Source organism: Nannospalax galili, unplaced genomic scaffold, assembly GCF_000622305.1.
Source record: "Nannospalax galili isolate Female #2095 unplaced genomic scaffold, S.galili_v1.0 scaffold183, whole genome shotgun sequence".
Taxonomy (NCBI): Eukaryota; Metazoa; Chordata; class Mammalia; order Rodentia; family Spalacidae; genus Nannospalax; species Nannospalax galili.
The window spans coordinates 1,161,804-1,182,096 of record NW_008350555.1 but is presented as its reverse complement, the minus strand read 5'-3'; the positions used below and the strand labels follow the sequence as shown (position 1 = coordinate 1,182,096).

At 42.6% G+C, this 20,293-nt stretch overlaps 1 protein-coding gene across 6 annotated transcripts; it reads right to left on the bottom strand.

Annotated features, from left to right (window-relative positions):
• Window positions 1-5,868: 5,868 nt before the first annotated feature.
• Pdp1 (pyruvate dehyrogenase phosphatase catalytic subunit 1) lies at window positions 5,869-14,176 on the bottom strand. 6 transcript variants are annotated; one of them, XM_008847827.3, is made up of 3 exons: window positions 14,022-14,133; window positions 13,304-13,338; window positions 5,869-9,940 (listed from the first exon to the last, which is right to left on the bottom strand). In XM_008847827.3, the coding sequence occupies exons 2-3, from the start codon at window positions 13,332-13,334 to the stop codon at window positions 8,286-8,288; spliced, it is 1,686 nt and encodes a 561-aa protein (XP_008846049.1). In that variant the 5' UTR covers window positions 13,335-13,338; window positions 14,022-14,133; the 3' UTR covers window positions 5,869-8,285. The 6 variants fall into 6 exon arrangements, with proteins under 6 accessions (XP_008846049.1, XP_008846050.1, XP_008846051.1 ...); XM_008847828.3 differs by having other exon boundaries at window positions 13,970-14,065; XM_008847829.3 differs by lacking the exon at window positions 14,022-14,133 and adding an exon at window positions 13,577-13,867.
• Between the last annotated feature and the right edge of the window lie 6,117 nt (window positions 14,177-20,293).

Here is a 20,293-nt window from a genome sequence, read left to right as displayed (position 1 = left end):
TTGTGATAAACAGCTTCTAAAATCTCTGGTTAACAGGTAGAATCTGCTTATCTTATCTTTGGAGATCAGAGGAGAGGCAGGCTGCTTCTCAGCAGAGTTTGTTTCCCTTGACTCCAAAGGTCAAGGTGAGGTCCCTGTTGGGGAGAGGGGAAACTGCTGCTGTTTGGAACCCTAACAACTATGTAGGCCAGGCTGGCCTTGACTCTACAGAGATCCACCTGACTCTGCCTCCAGTGTTTGGATTAAAGGCATGTGCTGTGATATGGCACTTTCTTGACCACAACTATGCCACGCTAAAGTTTAGGCTGACTCTAGCCTCTGAAATTATCAGGTAATTGACCCAGGGTATGGGAACACATATCAGCAGGACTCCAGTTGTATTGGGAAGAGGTCAGCATGACTAACCTGATAACTGTAGATTTACAGCTTCTGTAGGTTATGCTTGGCTTGCTTCTACAAAATAGTAATTGTTACTTAATAGAATAGAAATTGTTAAGGGGTGTTGCCATCTGTAAGCTTGGGAACTTAAACTTTTCAACCCTGGTTATGGTTTCTCTGTGTAAAAACTTACCCTAGAGATGGCTCAGAGCTACACACTTGGGTTCCGACACCCACCAGCAAGACTGTCATTCAGCAAAACTTTGTCTGAGTGGTCTTCTCTGGTGAAGCACCTTACAGCAGCACCACCATGACCGACAAAGGAAAGTAATTATTCTTTTATAGAAGACTCGTTTTCCTCCTAGCCTCCTGAGGTCAGACATTCCCTCTTTGTCTTCAATAGCTATCCTCAGTACCCGGGCGATAATAGATTTCTTCTAAATATTTCAACACATGAACTGGAGAACGGGGAGCTGTATACTTGGGTGCTGCAATACAGTGCAGAGACAGACACCTCTGGGTTCCAACTGGCAAAGCTACAGTTCTGAATATGTCCTGCCCTGGCACACTCCCTCACCATCTGTGAGTGGCGCCATTCACTATGTGCTATATAACTGCTGGGTTTCGCTTCCTCCTGTGACAATCTTTGTACTTGCTTCTTAAGGGCTCACTTGCTTAACAGCCATTCCTCAGACTTTCTGGACCCTGAGGGAATCATTCTAGATGCAGGGCAAGGTCTGGGGTGTGGTGATGCATGCAGACTTTGAAACAGATAAAGGTCTGTTTGGTAGGTGATGCCAAATGAATTACCTAGCCCCTATGTGCTGGTTAGTTGGGGATAAGTGCCTGAGCTTGCTTTATGGATTATATTTATGTCTTGGTAGAAATCAACTTTACCCTAAATGGTTCACATTTATTACAGAGGTTTGGGCAATGGCGAGGGCACAAAGGTTGGTGGGGCACTTCAGGAACTAGCAGGACTAGGGAATCCCTTGCCACCTGTGCTGGATAGCTTTAGTCATCTTGACACACCTGGGTTGAGGGACCCTCAACTGGGGAATTGCCTCCATTGGACTGGTCTGAGGCCATGTCTTTCTTGATTTTTGAGTGATGTGGGAGAGCCCTGCCCACAATGGACCACGGGCCACCCATGGGCAGGTTGTTCTGTATTGTATAAGCAAACAGGCTGAGCAGGGGCCAGGGGAGCAAGTCAGTAAGCAGCATTCCTCCATGGCCTGTGCTCCAGATCCTTCCTCCAGGTTCCTGCCCTGAGTTCCTACCTTGGGCTCCCTGATGAACTGTGACCCAGGAGATGTAAGACAAATAAACCCTTTCCTCCCCAAGTTGGTATTGGTCAGTGTTTTGTCACAGCAATGGAGAAACAAACTAGAACACCACCCCAAAGGCTGAAAGCAGAAAGAGAGGAGAGCCCAGTGAGACCTGGAGGCCTAGCAGAGGGGTGTGCCCCTGGGCACTGGGGTGTGAGGGATATAGCTGAAGCTGGGGCTACAGGCCCGTTTACAGGAAATGAGGAAGAAAGAGCTTCTCATTCCACCCTGACTGACTGCTGGTGTTACTCATTGGGTTGAACCCAAATGGCATGGGGCACAAATGAGCCCTAGGGGTGTAGCTTCCAGATTTTGGAGACAAGGAGTTATGGGGTCACAGACACTAACTGGCACTAGGATTAAAAGGAAACATGGTGTCGATACATAGCCACAGGGCTGGCACATAGCAAGTGCTCGAGAAACAGCTGTGGTTATTACCATCAGAGTGGTCAGGTTAACTTCCTAGTTATACACAATGCCACCTGAGCACCTCTAAGCAGCAGCCACCCAGACCTGACTGGAATCCGTAAGGCCCGTGTGCTCTGCTCTGTCTCACAGCTGTTTCTCCCCACATCAAGGCCTTAATTATCCTGTCTCTAGTCTCCTCAAGTTAAATTAGGCTGTTTAAACTATTCCCATGTTTGCAGCAAGAAAAAAATTATTTCTGAGTGAAGCTCTTTCGGGAAAACTGTCCATCTGGGCACTGAACATCCCTTTCCATATGGTCAGCTTCAGAGACTTTCCTCTTTCCTTCTAATCTAGCAGACCAAGACAAAATGGCCACGCTAATGACAACTGTCTTGTTCCAACTGCTGCTGCCATAGCACAAAATAAAGAAGTCTCTAATGAGGACTTGCAAAGATGTTTTAAAATCCTCTCCCTCCTGCTCGCTGCTTTCCTCTGCTTTGCTTTAGTCCCTGTCCCTGGTCCTGGGCATCAGAGGATCTAATGTTCCCTGTCCTCTTACACTCTGTTCACTGAAGCGGCATTCTCTTCCTTTGGGGTCTCTTTCCTTTTCTGTTTTAGGCATTCATGATGGAAGGCTGACCTCTCAGTCCACACTGCCAGCCAAACAGACAGCTCCTGTCCTTCAAGGAGACAATCAGATTAATCACCTCGCCATAAAGGAGATAAAATCGTTGGTTTTTTGACTCTTGGTGACTGGTCTGTCCAGGGTCTGAAGCTTCTGAAGGCTGAATACACTAACCACCTTGCACTGTAGTGAGTTAAGACTGCATTTGGCAGTCTGTGCTGCAGCTGGAAAGGGGGACATGGGTGTGGCTTAGAAAAAAGTCAGATTCCAGGGCAGAGTCTTGGCCTGGAAGTGGGGGGGGGGCGGACGACACTCCTTACCGTGCCAGATACTTTCAAACCAGTGGCAGTTTTTTGGTGGGCCCTCCCAGGACCACCTCTCATTTGGTACACAACAGGGAGCTTCTGAGGATCAGGTCTGGGTAGAAAACCATGTGGTGAAGCTTTACTGGGGGGGGGTGCTGAATTGATATTTTGAGTCCAGCTGACTCATTTTTATAAGTTCTTTAGATCTCTTGATAGAAGCTTAAGAAGCCATTTCCCAAGGAATGGGGATGGGAGGGCTCTGAAGGGGTTAATTTGTACATTGACACTTCAATCTTTTTTGTTTTAAATATTAGCTCTTTGCAGCAAGTCTTTTAGTACAAGTTTTAGAAAGTTTGGCTGTTAACTATAAAATGCAAAGTTACCAGAATAAATGAATTCTCCTGCATCCAACTGCAGTGTTATCTTCTGATGAACAAGAGCAAGATAGATTCTTGAAGTTCACTTGGGCTTGACTGTACATTTTTAATGTAAAATAAATGAACACGTTTTGCTCAGCATTGTGCTGACTCAAAGAGAAAGAAATGTAATGGATGAATGCTGCCCTGAGAGAATGGACAGCCTCTGTGGAGACAGTTCAGAAACTGCTGCAGCAATTATGTGCATATATTATGAACTTAAATATTGCATAAATAAATGAGCCTGAATCATGTCATCTATTTTGAGACAATGTCTCACTATGTAGCCTTAGTTGGCCTGGAACTATGTAGACCAGGCTAGTCCCCAACTTAGTGATCCACCTGGGTCTGCCTTCTTGAGTGCTGGGATTAAAAGTATGTCCCAACCACACCTAGCCCATGTGGTCCTTGAAGGATGTGCACTAGATTAACAGTCGGTACCTAGAATACAGGGTATATTAAGAATGGGGAGTTCAGCTGGGCATGGGGGCGCACACCTTTGATCCCAGCACTTGAGAGGCAGAGGCAGGCAGATCTCTGTGAGTTTGAGGCCAGCCTGGTCTACATAGCAAGTTCCAGGTCAGCTGGGGCTACAGGGAGACCCTGTTTCAAAGAGACCAAAAAGAAAAAAAAAAAAAAAAAGAATGGGGAATTCAAGTATTCATCATTCTTAATATATTTACTTTGAAAACTTGTTATGTGAGTCCTACTTAGGAAATACTGTATATTGTTAGAACTTCACACATAGTATAAATTATATCAAGAACTGGACAGATAGGGTTTAGTGGGATTCAGCTTGGCTTTCAAAGTAAATTCTGTACACAGAGAAAATAACCTTCATACTATAGGGAGTCAATTCTGATGTCATTGTCTATTCACTCAGCTCTTGCGTTTCTTGTGGTTACGGCATTCACATCAATTTATCAAGACTCAACTTGAAAATCTGAAGCATCACAAATATTATTCAACCTACAAAATACAGCTCCTAGACTCTCTTACTATACTCAAGGACAAAACTAGTAATATACCCAACTCACAAACATGTTTGCCTAGTAAACGGGGAAGCTCACTCCAGACAGTGTTATCCCTGTTTACTAAAACAGAGCTGGGCCGGGTGGCGCATACTACTGTAATCCCAGCTACTTGGAAGGCTAAGGCAGGAGACTTGCAAGTTCGAGGCCTGCCTGGGCAACTTAGCAAAACCCTGACTCAAAATCAAAGTACATTACATGTGTGTGTGTATGAAGTGGTGAAATAAAGTAGTAATTTTAAAATGCAAGAGGAGGGCTAGGGATATAGCTCAGCGATAGAGCACCTGCCTAACCATACGCAAGGCTCTAGGTTCAATCCCCAGTACTACAAGAAATGCACAAATACCAAAGTCAGTTATCTAATTCCTGTCTTAACAGTCAACACTCAACTGTCTTTCTTCCTTTGTTCCTAACAGCAATGACTGAAATAGTAATAATCAAGCTACAAATTGCCTTGTTTTCATAGGACAGTCATTAGCAAAATCATTTGAGTTAATGAACATAAAACTCTCAGTGGGAGATGTGTAGAGAGGTCAACAGCCAAGGAACACCCCCAAACTTTCTAAACTTTACATGAAGAATAATTTGCATTTTCTATTTTCAGGGATAAGGCTATTAAAAAGATTCCTCCCATTAAGGTCATTAAGGTATGTAATATAAAACTTACCTGTATTCGTATTTGTAAAGTTGAAGCTATAGCTTAACCAAATAGTATTCCTAAGAAGCTACCCATGTAAAAATCACAAGAGGTTCAGTGCAGAGCAAAAAATGGACAAATAGTGATATATCCAAACAGTGACACACTACTTGGCCAGTAAGGAACAGACTGTGAATATATTCAACAAAACATGAAAATAGTCTTTTAAAACAATTTCATATATATGAAATTCTAGAAGTAGCATTACTCTATGGTTAGACAAGTCAGGACAATTTTTTGTGTGGAGGGGCTGACTGGAATTGGACATGAGGAAATTTTCTAGTGCTATGGAAAAATTCTGTAAATGGATCTTTACCGAACTTCACATTATAAATGTAAAAGATTTAAATATTATTGAATATAAATTATAACTACTAAAAATTAAAATGCCATTTATTTGAGCCCAAAGTTAAATATAACCTACTACCCACAAAAAACAGAGGGAATCCTATTGTTATTAAAAACACAGGCTTCTCAGAAAGCAAGCAGAAAGCTTTAATTCACTGTGGGCATTTCTCTAACCATAAGTGAGCATTCTTACTAAGTATCACACCAAGATTTCTTTTAACTAGTTGTGGATACATTACATGGTGTCATGAATCACTAAGTGTAAATACAGAAATAGAATACATGTTAGAAAGTTTTAAATAAAACAAACTTAAGAAAGGCTAAATACCAAGAAAGTTTACACAAACTGACTTTAATTCTAGATATTGTATCATGGTGACAAGAAGTTATGATAAAGATCACAAGTGCTTTTAGATGACAGGATATTCAACTTTGCACACCCACTTATTTCCATCTCCACAACACCAACTCCACACTGCATTTCATTCCTATACAAAGTAGACTGGCTTCAGGCTGTAAACAAAACTTTTCGAGTAATAAGAATCATCTTTTCAGGAACAAGGAAACCAAATTTATATTTCCCATATCATACAGAGATGAGGCATTCGTTAGTGTGTGACATAGAACTCTTCAGTGGTGGTGTTCAAGAGCAATTCAAACAGTACTAAAAATGGATTTTGGCTGGGCGTGGTGGCGCATGCCTTTAATCCCAGCACTTGGGAGGCAGAGGCAGAAGGATCTTTGTGAGTTTGAGGCCAGGCTGGTCTACACAGTGAGTTCTAGGACAGCTGGGGCTACAGGGAGACCGTCTCAAAAAGACAGGAAAAAAAAAAAAAGTATTTTGCTACTGTGGTGTGTATTTTTCATTCTAAGATGTCTCTGAAAACATTAAGAATGCATAATATAGCTCCAAAATACTGCCAAGGGGGAAAAAAAGGTCCAAGTTGACTTAAAAAGAAAAAAGTATTTTATTATTATTATTTTTTGTCTTTTTTTTGAAACAGGGGTCTCCCTGTATCCCTACCTGTCCTGGAACTCACTAGGTAGACCAAGCTGGCCTCGAACTCACAGAGATCTGCCTGCCTCTGCCTCCCAAGTGCTAGGATTTAAAGGTGTGCAGCACCAAGCCTGGCTACAAAAGTATTTTAGAAAACAAATTCTATGATGCACTGAGCTACAATCTTCCTGAGTCCATTTTCATTTGGAACTAATTTTGCTGCCAATACTACTATATTTAGTATCTACAGTCCTTGGAACATCTAGTTCGTCTCTTATGAAATGCTGAAAGGACTCTTATAGACTCAACTAATTACACAACAGAAAGCTAATCATGTTTTGTATCAAAATCTATGTGAATTTTAAATGTCATAGCCTTTTTAAAAAAATAGTAATAAAATATATGCACAGCTGTATACAGATCACCATTAAATGCAGGAACAAAATATCATTTGATGCACATCAAACAAGCTCTCTCAAAGCCAATTTGAATATATTTATTTTCATTTACTGTGATACAGTAATAGGAAGGATTGCATATAATCATGGAGAGTGTTGCAAACAACACTTGATGTTACTAAGTATTCTGTATCAGGCATGCACAAGTTACCATTTAAAAATTCCCATGTATATATTTTAACACATATAAGCTACAGTATGTTTAAAGCATTTAATAATTTTAAACCAAATTATTTTAACTGACCTACGTCTAAGTGAAAACATTTCCTCCACTGTCTCAGTGCAGGTGGTAATATTAAAATCTTATTACTCAAGTTGATATTTAAACTTACTATATATATATATGTCATCCTTAAAATTCCAAAATGGATGAAAACTCTTATGACTACTAAAGTGTGATTTCGCAGCAGCAGTCTACCCACCACACACTTACATGTGCCACACCTCCCACGGGAATTATATACCAGTGCTGGTGACTACAGATGACAAGAATTAAGCATATCAGTCTCTTCTTTTTATTCTGGGTATCTTTATTTCAAACTAAAGTTTTTCATGTACATAAACTAAAACCATTTTTCCCTTTATTTAACATTCAATAGGAGAGTAGATAAAACTAAAAAAAAAAAACACTATTGTCTGCAAGGTATGGCAAACAAAAAATATGTTACATTGAGGAAACCATGGGTGGGGAAGAATGTAGGGTAGGGTTCTTTTCTTTTTTTCCATTTAAGAAGCATAGTTTATCATGTAATCACAAAAACTTACAAATTCAAATTGTTTGACAAGGTTCATAGTCATTTATGGCTTAAAGTATTGGATCTGAAAAATGCTCCAGGCTAAATGTATGTCAATTATGTATGGACAGTTTAATCGTAGAAAAGTCATGCAGTAAATAAATGTTCTCATGTACTTTAGATCTTAGCCAAGAGGTCTGCAGGTGTCAATAATAATGTTTCTTGCCTTTACCAAAACTCCTAGCAAGGTAACTCATTTTTGACCCATTCAAGGTCTTATCTGCCAACCTTCATATTTTGAGCTTGTTAGGCAAAATCACCGTTTCAGAACACCTGTAATAAGGAACTGAGTTGCCTCAAGTGAAGATACTATGAGGGCCCACTAGGCAGAACAGACATGATCTATCATCTGCTGCACAGTCAATTTGTAATGTCAGACTAGCTAGCGTATCAAACAGGAAACATTTAGACTGACCCACTGGAAATATTTGCTATATGAGTTTCTTTAAAAAGTTTACCTGCCCTTCCTTCAATCTTGAGAGATCCCAGGGTAGATCTGCTTACTGTTCCTGGTTTTGATATGCCCCTACAACATGAGAATTGAACTGAACTACAATAATTGTAATGTCATCTCTGTACATCCGAGCAAGCTCTTCCGGAAGACTAAGCATTTTGGAGAGTCGTTCATGATCGACAGCCCCAAACTCGTTGTTGCCTACAGCGTGGCGAATGAGATGGGTTGCAGCATTCTGATCCTGAAAGACAGCAGACATCTTGGCTCTCCTTTCTGTTAAAAGGCCATGCATCTGTCCCAGAGTCACCTTGTAGCCACCAACAGCTATTGGCTGCTGGTGATGCATACCAGTTAAGTACTCACCCACAATCCTAACCACATCCTGCCTATGCATAGTCTCCCATAACCCATCTGTAGCCAATACTAGGAATTTATCCTGTGGCCTTAATCGGTGATAAGTTACCTCTGGCTCAGCAGTGAGATAAGGTGGTGTATGGTAGTTAGGAGGGATGAACTTGGTATATTCATTGTCGTTCAACTGGTCTGGGCCAGACTCTATCACTCTCTTTTGAAGATCAATGCTCCATTTGAACTTTACATCTCCAAAAGCCCTAAAAGGCATGAGCAGGCCAAGCAGCCGATCCTGCTTCACCACACTTTTGGCCTCATTCTTCGGGTGTTCCAATTTCAGACGTTCCAGTTCTCTTTCATTCTGAGCATTGTGGTCATTAGAGAGTGTGACTGCTGACCAGGAGCCATCTTCTTCCTGCACACCCAGCATGGCTCTGCTATCGCCAGTGTTAGCCACGTGAAGGTCAACACCATCCACATGGGCCACACAAGCAGTGGCCCCAGAAAATGCCACCCGAAGCACCAGGTAATTGAGGAAGGAATTAGGATCACCGACTTGAGCCTCCAATGAAATGTCATTATCAAGTCTCTTGAAAGCATTAATTAAAGCCTCCTTAACATCAATATCAGTCGACTCGCCAGTGTTGAGGTCTATAAGCTCTTGCCAGTAAGTCCTTAAGCTGTTGAAATACAATTTGGATGCCTCCTTACTGAAGTAATCATTGGGGTGTTTGTGCCACTGAAGGATGGGTAGCAGTGCCCGACCACTCTCCACTGCATTTTCAATCTCTAGCAAAGTCTCATGGGGTAACAAGGAGACAGCAATATAATAAAAGAGTCTCTCACTGACTGCCTGGGAGCAAGCGCAACCTGCATGGCCATCAAAAACCCCCAAAAGCATCCCTCTGGTCTGCAAGCAGGTTGCTGCACTTCTCCGGTCCTCTATGGGGGCATTTGCAGGTAGCTGATTGCTGTCAAATCCAAGGATGGAACTGACATTTTTGCCATCAAATTCTGGTACTTTGAAACTGTATTCATTAGCTTTAAGGATGCTGTTGACTTGTGGAGGTGTGAGGTAAAATTTCTGTGGTGTGGAGGTGTATCTCCTTCCTTGAGTATACTGCCACCAGTTCTCCTTCGGCCTACAAAAGGTAGCATATGCCGGATGGGGTGTGTATCTCAGACGACTTTGGTAGGGTGACGAACAGCAGAGATGTTTGTGGTGGCAGTAACATGCAGTGCCATAGATTCTGCTCAGTTCACAGTTACGGATGAGAGGAAAAAACAGTTGAGTCGGTGCTGGCATGGCATCAGAGAACAGAGGTAGGCTGGGCGTTCTGACTGGGAGTCCTAGAGAGCAAATTAAGACAAATGCACACAAAGAAAAGTTAATACTTCAGACTACTTAACTAGCTTTGCTTTACAGACAATATGAAGGGAAGTTATAGGAAAAGCCCTATGCCAGGAGGCGATACATATATATTTAGCTAGGTAGGTAGGTAGGCAGGTAGACAGATGTATGTATATCTCATGTACTGTTTCTACAGGCTGTTTTATAGTATCTAGAATTCTCAGTCATTCATGGAGTCAGGACTGAACCATACTTGAACTTCACTTTTCTCGTTCCTTTGTATTTCTTTGTGCAGAACAAACTGTTCAGAAATACATAGATCTGGCTGGAGAAAGCTGAGCAGGAAGTTATATAACATTATGCCACAGCAGTCTACCTGGCCAATTGCCCATTTATGCTTTTTAAAAGGGAGGCTTGATCTCCCATTTGTAAAGTTACTTCTGTCATTTACAGAGATCTGTTTCTTGATTTGTTGGCATTGATTACACATGGCTATTGCCAAAAATGCTAAGATAATATCACTAATGTATGCATATTCATACATTATTTGTAAGTTATATATATATACACACAGTATATTAATTTTCACTGTGATGTATATAGACCATTGTCCACATAATGAAAGTAAAACAGAAATTCCAGTATTTTTACCCTGCACCTCAGTTGAGTCTTGTAAGGCTGCCTTCTTTAGACCACTGTGCCAGCTTAGCAAGCTAAAGGGGGTTAGGTCTGTGACTAATTCACCAAATAATCCCGGGAAAGACAGTTTGCCTCTCTGGGTCTCTCCCCATTAAATTCCCAGTGAATATATGGGAGCAGATCTCTGAGGTCTCTTCTAGGATTCATGCTGTGGACTGAAGCTTTGGAATCAAATGCAGGTTTTATTCATTTAGTGCTGAATTTTGCTGTGCCATTTGTGATTTTAAAAACTAAGGATTCTTGTTGCTATAAAACTTGTTTAGTACCATAAGTGATCCCAGTTTCAGAATGTAATTAGCTTGCTGCCATTATTCTTTGCAGTCACGAAAGCAAACTATGAAAACATTGTTTCATGTACTAAGGCTCCCTATTCATTTTCAGGAAGATGTTTTCTCTTTTAGTTAAAACCAGGTATCTTCTTCCCATAGGTAAGCAATAAAGAACCATGAATTAAGTCTACAATTTTTGGTTATGATGGGATGGCATTATAGTTACAAATGTTCTGAAAACATTATTTTATAATGGGCATTTATCTAGAAAACTGGATGAACACATATCACCATTTCAAATATCTATAAGAAAAAAAAATCTCTTCTTTGTTAACATATGTTTCCTCTGAATTCTTGAGATACTGCCTAAAGTATTCATTTAAACTACAAAGAAACAGGCTGTAGATCTACTTTAAACAGAGAAAAATAAGTAAAATAAAACCATGAGTCTTATAATCAACTCTTCTTACCAAAACCTGAATTAAGAAAAAATTACAAATATCACCATGTTAGCTATATATTAAGTAATTTTCGTATACTTTTTGACTGGTAGTTAGGGAAGTGAAAAGTAGAAATGGGGTAACAGAGGAAACTAAACACTGAAAATCTAGATTCTTGTCTGCTTTTGTACTAAGCACAATATATTTCAGTCAGACAAGACCTCTTTTGCAAGCAGACAAAATTAGGAAATAAAGTGATGGCTAGAATTTTTGGAGTAAGAATCCATAAATAAGTCTTCCAAAATGCAGAAATGAACAACAGGAACTCCAGAAGAACAAGAGCTTACCAGGACTAACCACTTAAATCAACAGCGCTTCACACTGAATACCTGAAAGTCATCCAAAGGTTAAGTGTTCATGACTGAGCCAGGAGATGTGCGCAAACGTTAGGCCACATGACACTGGCTTGTAGATATGAACCATAACACACCTCTTTTCATGTTTGTATGCAAAAAATCTTTTATATCCTGTTAATAATATCATTAAAAATTTAAGAACAGGTGTAGTCTTATTGCAAACCAATCTTCCTCAGAATTTTTAAGTTTGTATTTGTTTTTACTTTGAAACTTACGGTGAGAGTAGGGAATGAAAAAGGCCTAACAGCTTGATTACATGACATCTAAATCAAGGAACAATGAGCCCGGGAAACCTTCACTTTCCTTAAATTGCTTTGTTTTTGACAGTTTTTCTGCTTTAAAGTTGATTAGAAAATGAATGAAATCTGGTAGTGAAAGAGCTTCGTATAGCAGAGCTTTAATATTTAAATTCAACTACATTTTTCCTTCACAGCAACAGTATTTCATATTAAAGTAAAAGAAAAGATCAGAGTAAATTTTTTCAACTGTATCTTTTCAGTTATTCAGGGCTCAGGATATGGACTAGATTGCATTCTAATTCCCCAGCTCCTAGCACATTTTCAAAAGATAAAATTCTTAAGAGAAGTCAAATTCATGAAAGCCACGTTCTGTAATTAATGAGCACTCTGTATCAGTCAACACAAATTATATATTTTCTCCATCAGACCAGAAACGGTTTATCAAATGCTTTGATAAACAGTGTGCAATGAAAAATTCTTAATATCCTTCTAAATATCCTGTGATCCAACATATATTCCTAGGAAATCAAAACTTTTCTTTATACACTTGCTAAATTAACATAAGTCTCCTGATGAGGCAAGAAGCACATCAAGGCATAGTTGTTGGTAAACTGGAGCAACAGCAAATTTCCTACTTGTTTTTTTAGAAGTTCCTGTACCATCATCACCCGGAGTCAGCAACACTATATGCAGCATCTTAGGGCAAGGCAGATTTGGCCGATATTGCCAATGACTAATAAGAAGATGCGGCTGCACCCAGAAAGGGAAGAGCATCATCCATTCTTTCTGATGTGCTGGGCAGAGCCTGTGCCAAGAAATTATTCCGCTTCATCAATAAAGCCATGGACCAAATCAGTTAGAAAATGTTATTGGTACAGGTACTCTGGAGCTTGCCGCACTTCTGATGCAAATGAAAATAAATACTATACTAGTCATTACATGTGTTAGAACTCCAGTTTATGTAATCTGATTGCATTAAACACCCTGCATAAAGACTTGCGATTTTTCATTTTCTGGAAATGCCTAGCCATTTCACAGCCCAGTTATCTAGAAGAAAGAAGAAACCAGTATCCTTAAGACAAAAGCATCAAGCCAGCACTTGTTTGATCAGTTTCCTTTGTCCACACCTGGAAAATCGCACTTACTAAAAAATACCAAAGAGATTCTTCTGGTCCGGGGAACCTTTGTTTTTCCTATCTCGTCCCTTAATTCCATATGGACCCCTTAAAACCATCCACACACAAAATCAGACACCATCCTTCCTGGGTACCCAACACAGGTAGTTAAGTGAATACCTACCAATTCGTCTGGGCCCGGGACACACACACATTCTCCTGTCATCACAACACGGAGCCGACAACATCCACAACCCGCGTGGACAGCAGCAGCGACAGCAGCAGCGGCCCATTGAAAGCAAGGCAGAGATGCTCATTAGAGGAGGCGGCAGCGGGGAGGCGGGAGCGGAGGAGGGGCGAGGTCTCGCAGCAGCCCAGTGAATGGGCTGGGAGGGGAGGAGAGGATGGAGAGGGGGGAAGAGAGGGGAGGGGAGAAGAAGAAACCAAACAAACCCACCCGCTGGCCTGGCAGTATCCCAGCCCTAGGCAGGAGGGTAGCGCCCAGAGCGGGAGCAGGGGCACCGCACGCAGCCAGCGCGTGGAGCCCAAGGGCGCGCAGCATCCTCCGCTGCCCTGCTCCACGCGACGGCCGCTTCCGCACAGACCTTGAGTCCCAGCCCGTCGGGGACTGCCGGCCCGGCCACCCGGGTCCCCGAGCGTGTCAAAGGCGACCCCGAAGCAGCCACGCCCCGGCCGCCTAGGTCTCTCCAGAGCTCAGCCTTCCCGCGGGCGCCTTCCGCGCTGACAGCCGGTTGCCACCCAGGGCCCTCGGCAGCTCGCCCCGAAAGCGGCTCCGCAGCCCCGCCAGCCCGCGCGCGCCCGCCCGCCCTCCATTCCGCGCTCCACGCACCCTCGGCCCTGACGCCCCCTCGCGACTCGGGACGGTGGACGAGGATACGAACCGGGCACAGCAGAGCACCCACTGCGGTCTCCCACGGGCAGCGGCACCTCGCGGCGTGCCTTCCTTCCCGCAGCCCGACACAGCTCCCTTGGGCTGGCCCACTCGCGCCCCTGCCCCGCCGGGCCACCACCCTGCCCCGCCCGCGCGTTCGGGCCCAGCGCTTCCCGTCTTCCGATTGGCTGCGATGGCGACTGGGCGGGGCGCTGGAGAGCTGGGGTTTGGGCCCGAAGGGCGGGGGCGGAAGAGCCGCGCACTCCCGCCAGCTTTGTGACGTCACGGGGGTCAGACAATCCCTTCCATTGGGCGGCGGCGGCCCATTGGTTGGGCGCGCGCGCTCACGTGGCCACGCCCTGGAGAAGGTGGACCTGCGCACGCCGGAGCGGCCCTGGGTAGGGCTGGACCGAGGTGGCGGAGTTGGCTGTAGTCCCTCGGTGGAGGAGGTGTCTGGGCGGGTTCTAACATCTCTGCGCGTGGCGCCCGGGGGCGGGTTGTTCTCTGGCGGGGCGCGCTTCCGCGAATCCTTGGCACCTCAGCGGGGACCGCGTGGTGCACTAGGCGGGCCTTATGGCCAAGACTCCGCAACATCGGTGTGTGCTGACCACCGGAGGGACTCCAACCCCAACTGGAAACTCAACTCTCCTGTTACATGAGGCAGGACAGAGAAGCGAATGTACCTTGCTTCATTCATTCAAGACCTAGTTGCTGATTTTAAGGAGTATTAAATCCGATGGTGTTTTTCTTTGATGCCCTTCAGGTCCCAGGGCGAGGAAGCTGTTGTAAACAGCAAGAGGAAGTTTGATGGAAGCATGCTTCCGCTTGTACAGTAGTTGGGTAGTCAGGTTCTCTGACGGACTTTGAAATCAGTATTCCCCTTTCCCAGACTGGTTACGGAGCAAAAGACTGCAGCATGCAAAAGTGGGAAGAGCACTGGATTTGGAGTCAGACAGAGCCTTTTAAGTCATCCCCAGTGACAAAATCCATTTACCCCAGAAGAATCTTAGTTTGTGAGATGAGGTTAGGTTTAAGATTGCATTACCATTGTGTGCTTGAGGCCCTTACTGCGTTCTGCAATAACGTCTTTATGGGATTAGCGGCCTCTTGTCTGCATCCATATATATGCCATCTTTTAGGGGATAATGGCTTCTGAAAGCTTCCTTGTAAAGCCATCGCACATCTGTCTAGTGTTAACGAGTTGACTTGAACTTATTATATACAGACTCTTATTAGCCAATAAAGTCAAAGTGATGTCAACTAGATATAAGAACTGCCACAGTTAACTGTGGAATTGTACTAGTCCTGAATTGTGTGGGTTTTTTGTGTAAACAAAGGAAAAGCTTTATAAAACTAAACTAAAACTTTATAAACTAAACCAAAATCCCTGGATCTTTCAAACTGCCTCTTCAGTTTTCCAAATGAGAATATTTTTGACTATCCATCAAGAACTCTTGTGGTTAATCTGGCCCTCATTCCAAATCCATCTCCCTTACTTCTCCACCTCCTTTTGCTTCTCAGATGGTCTGCCCATAAATGTGCTCTTCGTTGTCCTTCACTCTGCATTGAATATTTCACTTGTGTGTCGATTTCTTCCTCTTGTCCCATAGAGCAGTATAGGCTGGTGTGACTGTGATTTAAAAGTGCAGCTGGAGTCAGGACTGCCCGGCTTCCACCCTGTCCTCTACAACTTTCTTGTTTGGGGCAGCCTCTGCTGTGGACAAATTCTGTCATGTTTAAGAGTAAAAACAGGACAGCTTAAGTTAGTTGATTTTATGTATATATAAAATACATATGTGTTATATATATATGTATGCATATGTAAAATATGTGTTTTATATATGTGTATGTATGTATATATAAAATACAAACGTTATGTATTGGCTGCTATTATACATGTGTCACTTCTGTGTTTTAAAGACTGCTAAGAGACCAGGAAGACCCATAATCCATGTGCAGTATTTTTTACAGTTAGTTGCTAATGTTACTAATAAAATGGAGGGTCTTAGAATCTTACATTATCACTTTAATTTGTATGAAAAGTGTCACTATCTCTCAGCTCCTTCTGGCATTCATGGAGACAAATTAGCTGAAGCTAAGAGTAGGTTTCTCTTTCAAGAATTTCTGCCTGAGCCAGGCTTGGTGGCATACACCTTTAATCCCAGCAAGGCCAAGGGAGGTCGATCTTCGCGAGATCGCGGCCCACCTGGTCTACATAGTGAGTTCTAGATCAGCTGGGGCTACAGGGAGACCCTGGCTCAAAAAACAAAAAACAGAGTTTCTGCCTGAGGACCCAGCAATATTTCTACAAACTTTACCTTTGATTACAGTTGCCCCCCCAACCCCCCCCCAGGGAGGCTTCCTCAGATCCTTGGCACCTCTGTGGGAAGTGGCTCGTGTGCTAGGGGGAGTGGGCGGCTGGACCAAAAGAACATTTTGGTCCTAGGGAAGGAGATATCTGCCTGAACTAGTCTTGAGTCCATGGGCAGTAAGGCAAAACTCCTCAAATGCAGGGTGTGGTGGCACCCACTTTTAATCCCAGCACTCAGGAGGCAGGGGCAGTTGGATCACTGGGAGGTCAAGGCCTGCCTGGTTTACATACATAGCGAGTTCCCTAGTTGCCATCTAATGCCTATACAAAATTGGGTGTGCATATGATTAATATTAGAAGCATTATGGGAAGGGACATGCTCAGTAAGAAAAATGACTATTTGACCTAATCAGAGTAGAGCCACCCAAACTATACCCCTTAGCAACCAAACTCTTGAGCCTCATATAAAAAAAAAAAGCCTCAAATAATAATCCAGGTCCTTAAGTCCCCTCACTCATGTGGCCCTCTGTCAGTCTTGGCAGGGTATCTTTTGCTCATCTGTAGTGGTGCTTCCCTTTAAATAAGGTTAACTTGCTACTTTTGCAAATCTCTGTGAACCCCTGTTTTCAGTTCTTTGGATAAGAGGTCAAGAACCTGGAAATGCTATACCCTTCCCACCAGTAGCAGAATTTATACATCCATAGCAAATGACCTCTTGAAAGTTGTTATATTAATCACATGTGCTCATAACACTTATCTGTCACTGGACTTTAAAAATTCCATTCCCAAATTTATTTTCAGATTGGTACAGGAAATTTCAACTTGTTTTACTACAATCAAAGTTTTGGTGTTATACCTGAATGGTACTGATTTCTCCGTCTTATTCTCTGTTCTGAATGACCTGGCTATTTCTGAAAATAATACTGATTCTCAAAAAACTGGTATTTGCCACCACTAAATATAGTCAAAAGAATGTGTCCTCAAAATTGAATGCCAAGATATTTATGGAATTAGGGTAAAGCCTCCATAGAGTGATGACTTTGAAATAATCTCATGTGGACTTGTGAGTTCTCTTCTCTAGTTGCATGATTGAGTGACATGCATATTATGAACACAGTGCCAATCTACTGAGGAGCCAACTCCTGGTGTGTTGAACAGGGTTCTTTAGTATCCCTGCCTTGATTCTCCTCTGGCCTGGCCTTACTCTCTTTCTAACTGGAGGTCACCCAATGGGCTTACTTCAGCACTGCTATTTGTTATTTTGTGGCCATTTGGCCACAGCCAGGATAAGTCCTTTGGTTCTCTGCTGTAACCTGAAAGACTGTATGAGCCACCAGAAGACCTGTTGGTATTTCAACATTGAAAGGTATTGAAAAGCAACACTGAAACAACCCAGGATGATTGTAGAAAAGAAACAGGCAAAGAGGGAGAGTCTTGGGAAAATAGTATGATAAAAGAAAGCACTATGCAAAAATAAACCTGTCTTGTTTATCTACACAAATGCTTTCTGAGGTACGCATACAAGGATGGTTCTCAGTGTAACCTCTCACATTTAAATGATTCTCTTGCCACCTTGCAGACTTGAAAATGAACAAACATTTGACCATATCTGCCTGGTGTTCTTGTGGAATGAAAAGACCCTTAGGGGTAGTGGATGTTGTTAGCTTTGATAACACAGAGATGATCCAGTAACCTCAGAGGTTCCAGGCAGGAAGCTTAAAATAGACCTACATATGGGCATGAGATGCTGTCAGCCTGATGGCTGCTGACATCTGGCTTTTGCCAGAATCAATTAGAAGAAAGGCTGGTTCTCCACACTCCTGGTTCTCCATAGGTCTTAACTGGGAAGTCAGCAAGTAATTAGTAACTAAACAATGGATGCTTGCTGTCTTATTATCTCCATGTTAAGTTTTCTTTGAAATTAATGGTAGTTGGAGTAATGCAGGTAGATTAAAAACTATTTACTAGAGAGAAACAAGGACAGGGATTGTGGCTCGAGGGCTTTCAGGGTTTTCTCATTTGATGTTTGAAAAGGAATCTGTTCTTGGGGCTGAAGAGATGGCTCAGCGGTTAAGAACACTGGTGGTTCTTGCAGAAGACCCAGGTTCGAATCCTAGCACCCACATGGCAGCTAACAACTGTAACTCCAGTCCCAGGGGATCTGACAGCCTCTTCTGACTTCCGCAGGCATTGCACAACATGGGTGCACTTACATGCAAGCAATACACACATACACAAAAAATAGAAAAAAAAATTTTAAGTTTTTTTAAAAAAGAAAAGGAATCTGTTCTCATCGGATTTAAAGAGTCAGTATAATGATGGGGAGAAAGATAGGGCTACATTCTCTCTCTGAAGTAGGGACTGAGGCTAAGGGGCAGGAAATGTATTTGCATTCTTTCAATGTCACAAGAATAAGAAAAGGTAACTGCTCAGGAGCTTCTAGCAAAATGACTACATATCTGGACTGGAGACAGGCTCCTACAAATGCCTCTTGACTTACAGTGGGGTTATACCCCAATATATCCATCAAAATTTGAAAACACATTGCAGATGCATTGCAAACACCCGTGGAACATCCTAACATAGCAACACAGTATAGTGTAGAGCATCAGTTTTCCATCACAATTAGCCAGCTAACTGGGAGCTCATGGCTACTGCCAGTATCCCAAGAGAGTCTAGTACCAATGTTAATCAGGAATGTATTGCTTTCACACCATCATTGAGTTAAGAAATCATTAGTTGAGCCATCATAATCATAGACCATTGATACCTCAAAGATCCCTGTTTGTGGGTTACTAAGGATCACCTATGAGTATTGCAGGGGAGGGGTCAAAGTGAGCATTCATATCTGCCAATCACACATTCTGGCAAGATTACATTTTTGTTTAGTGTATTTCTGCAGATGAGTTCCCCCAAATACAGAGGACATAGGTGTAGGAAACTGAGACATTGGGGCATGTCTAGATTGGGATATATTTGTTTATTCATTCATTCATTCTGGGTCTTTTTGAGTCAGGGGCTCCCTATAGCCCCAGCTGGCCTGGAACTTGCTATGTAGACCAGGCTGGCCTCGAACTCATAGAGATCTGCTTGCCTCTGCCTCCCAAGTTCTGGGATTAAAGGCATGTGCCACCACGCCCACCTTGGGATATATTTATAATAGGTGCCAGGTCCTAGGTGCTGGTGAGGCAGGTCTGGCCATTCTGTGGACTTAATAGGAATTCTCCTGCTGAGACCTCAAAACTAGTAGGTACTGAAGCAAATTTTTTGAAAGCTATACTTCTCTGCTTAACTACTCAACTCAAAGCTGCTCAAAGTCAGAGATCCTTGGCTTGACATGCATTGAGGTAGTGGGTGCTTGCTTTAAGCTAATTCAAAGTGCATTGTCTCAGTGTGAAATGATTATGCCTGTATCCATTTTGAAGGAAAGGAAACTGAGTCTCAGGAGAACATAAATAGGAAATGATGAAGCCATCTTTCCTAGAGCTTTCACTGTAAAACACTGTACTGTCGTGACCACTGCACAGCGGGTGCTTAATAAATGAGCTCGTTTTAAATAAAAGGGTCATATTGCAGCAGATGAATGCTTTGATAATATTTTATGAATGTAGGGGTGGGAGACAGGTGAATGGATGAGTGAACGTGTTAGCTTTTATTCTATCCCTTTGGTTTTCAAAAGGGATCATGGCCAGGCATAGGATTCAACTAATTATAGCTTTGTGAGAACTATAAAAAATAACACATTTGAGGTCAAACCTATACCCTTGTAATCGCAAGATTTCCGTGCATATTGGATCAACAACTAGAAGGGAATTTTGTACAGCTGCTTGTTTTACCACTGAGTAGCCATGAATAGCTATGTCTGAGCAATCTACATACCCACAGCATTGGTCATGAATTTTAGCAAAAGCAATTGTAACATAAAATCATGTTTGCCTTGGAAGCTAGCTTTTTTTAAAATTTTTAAAAAT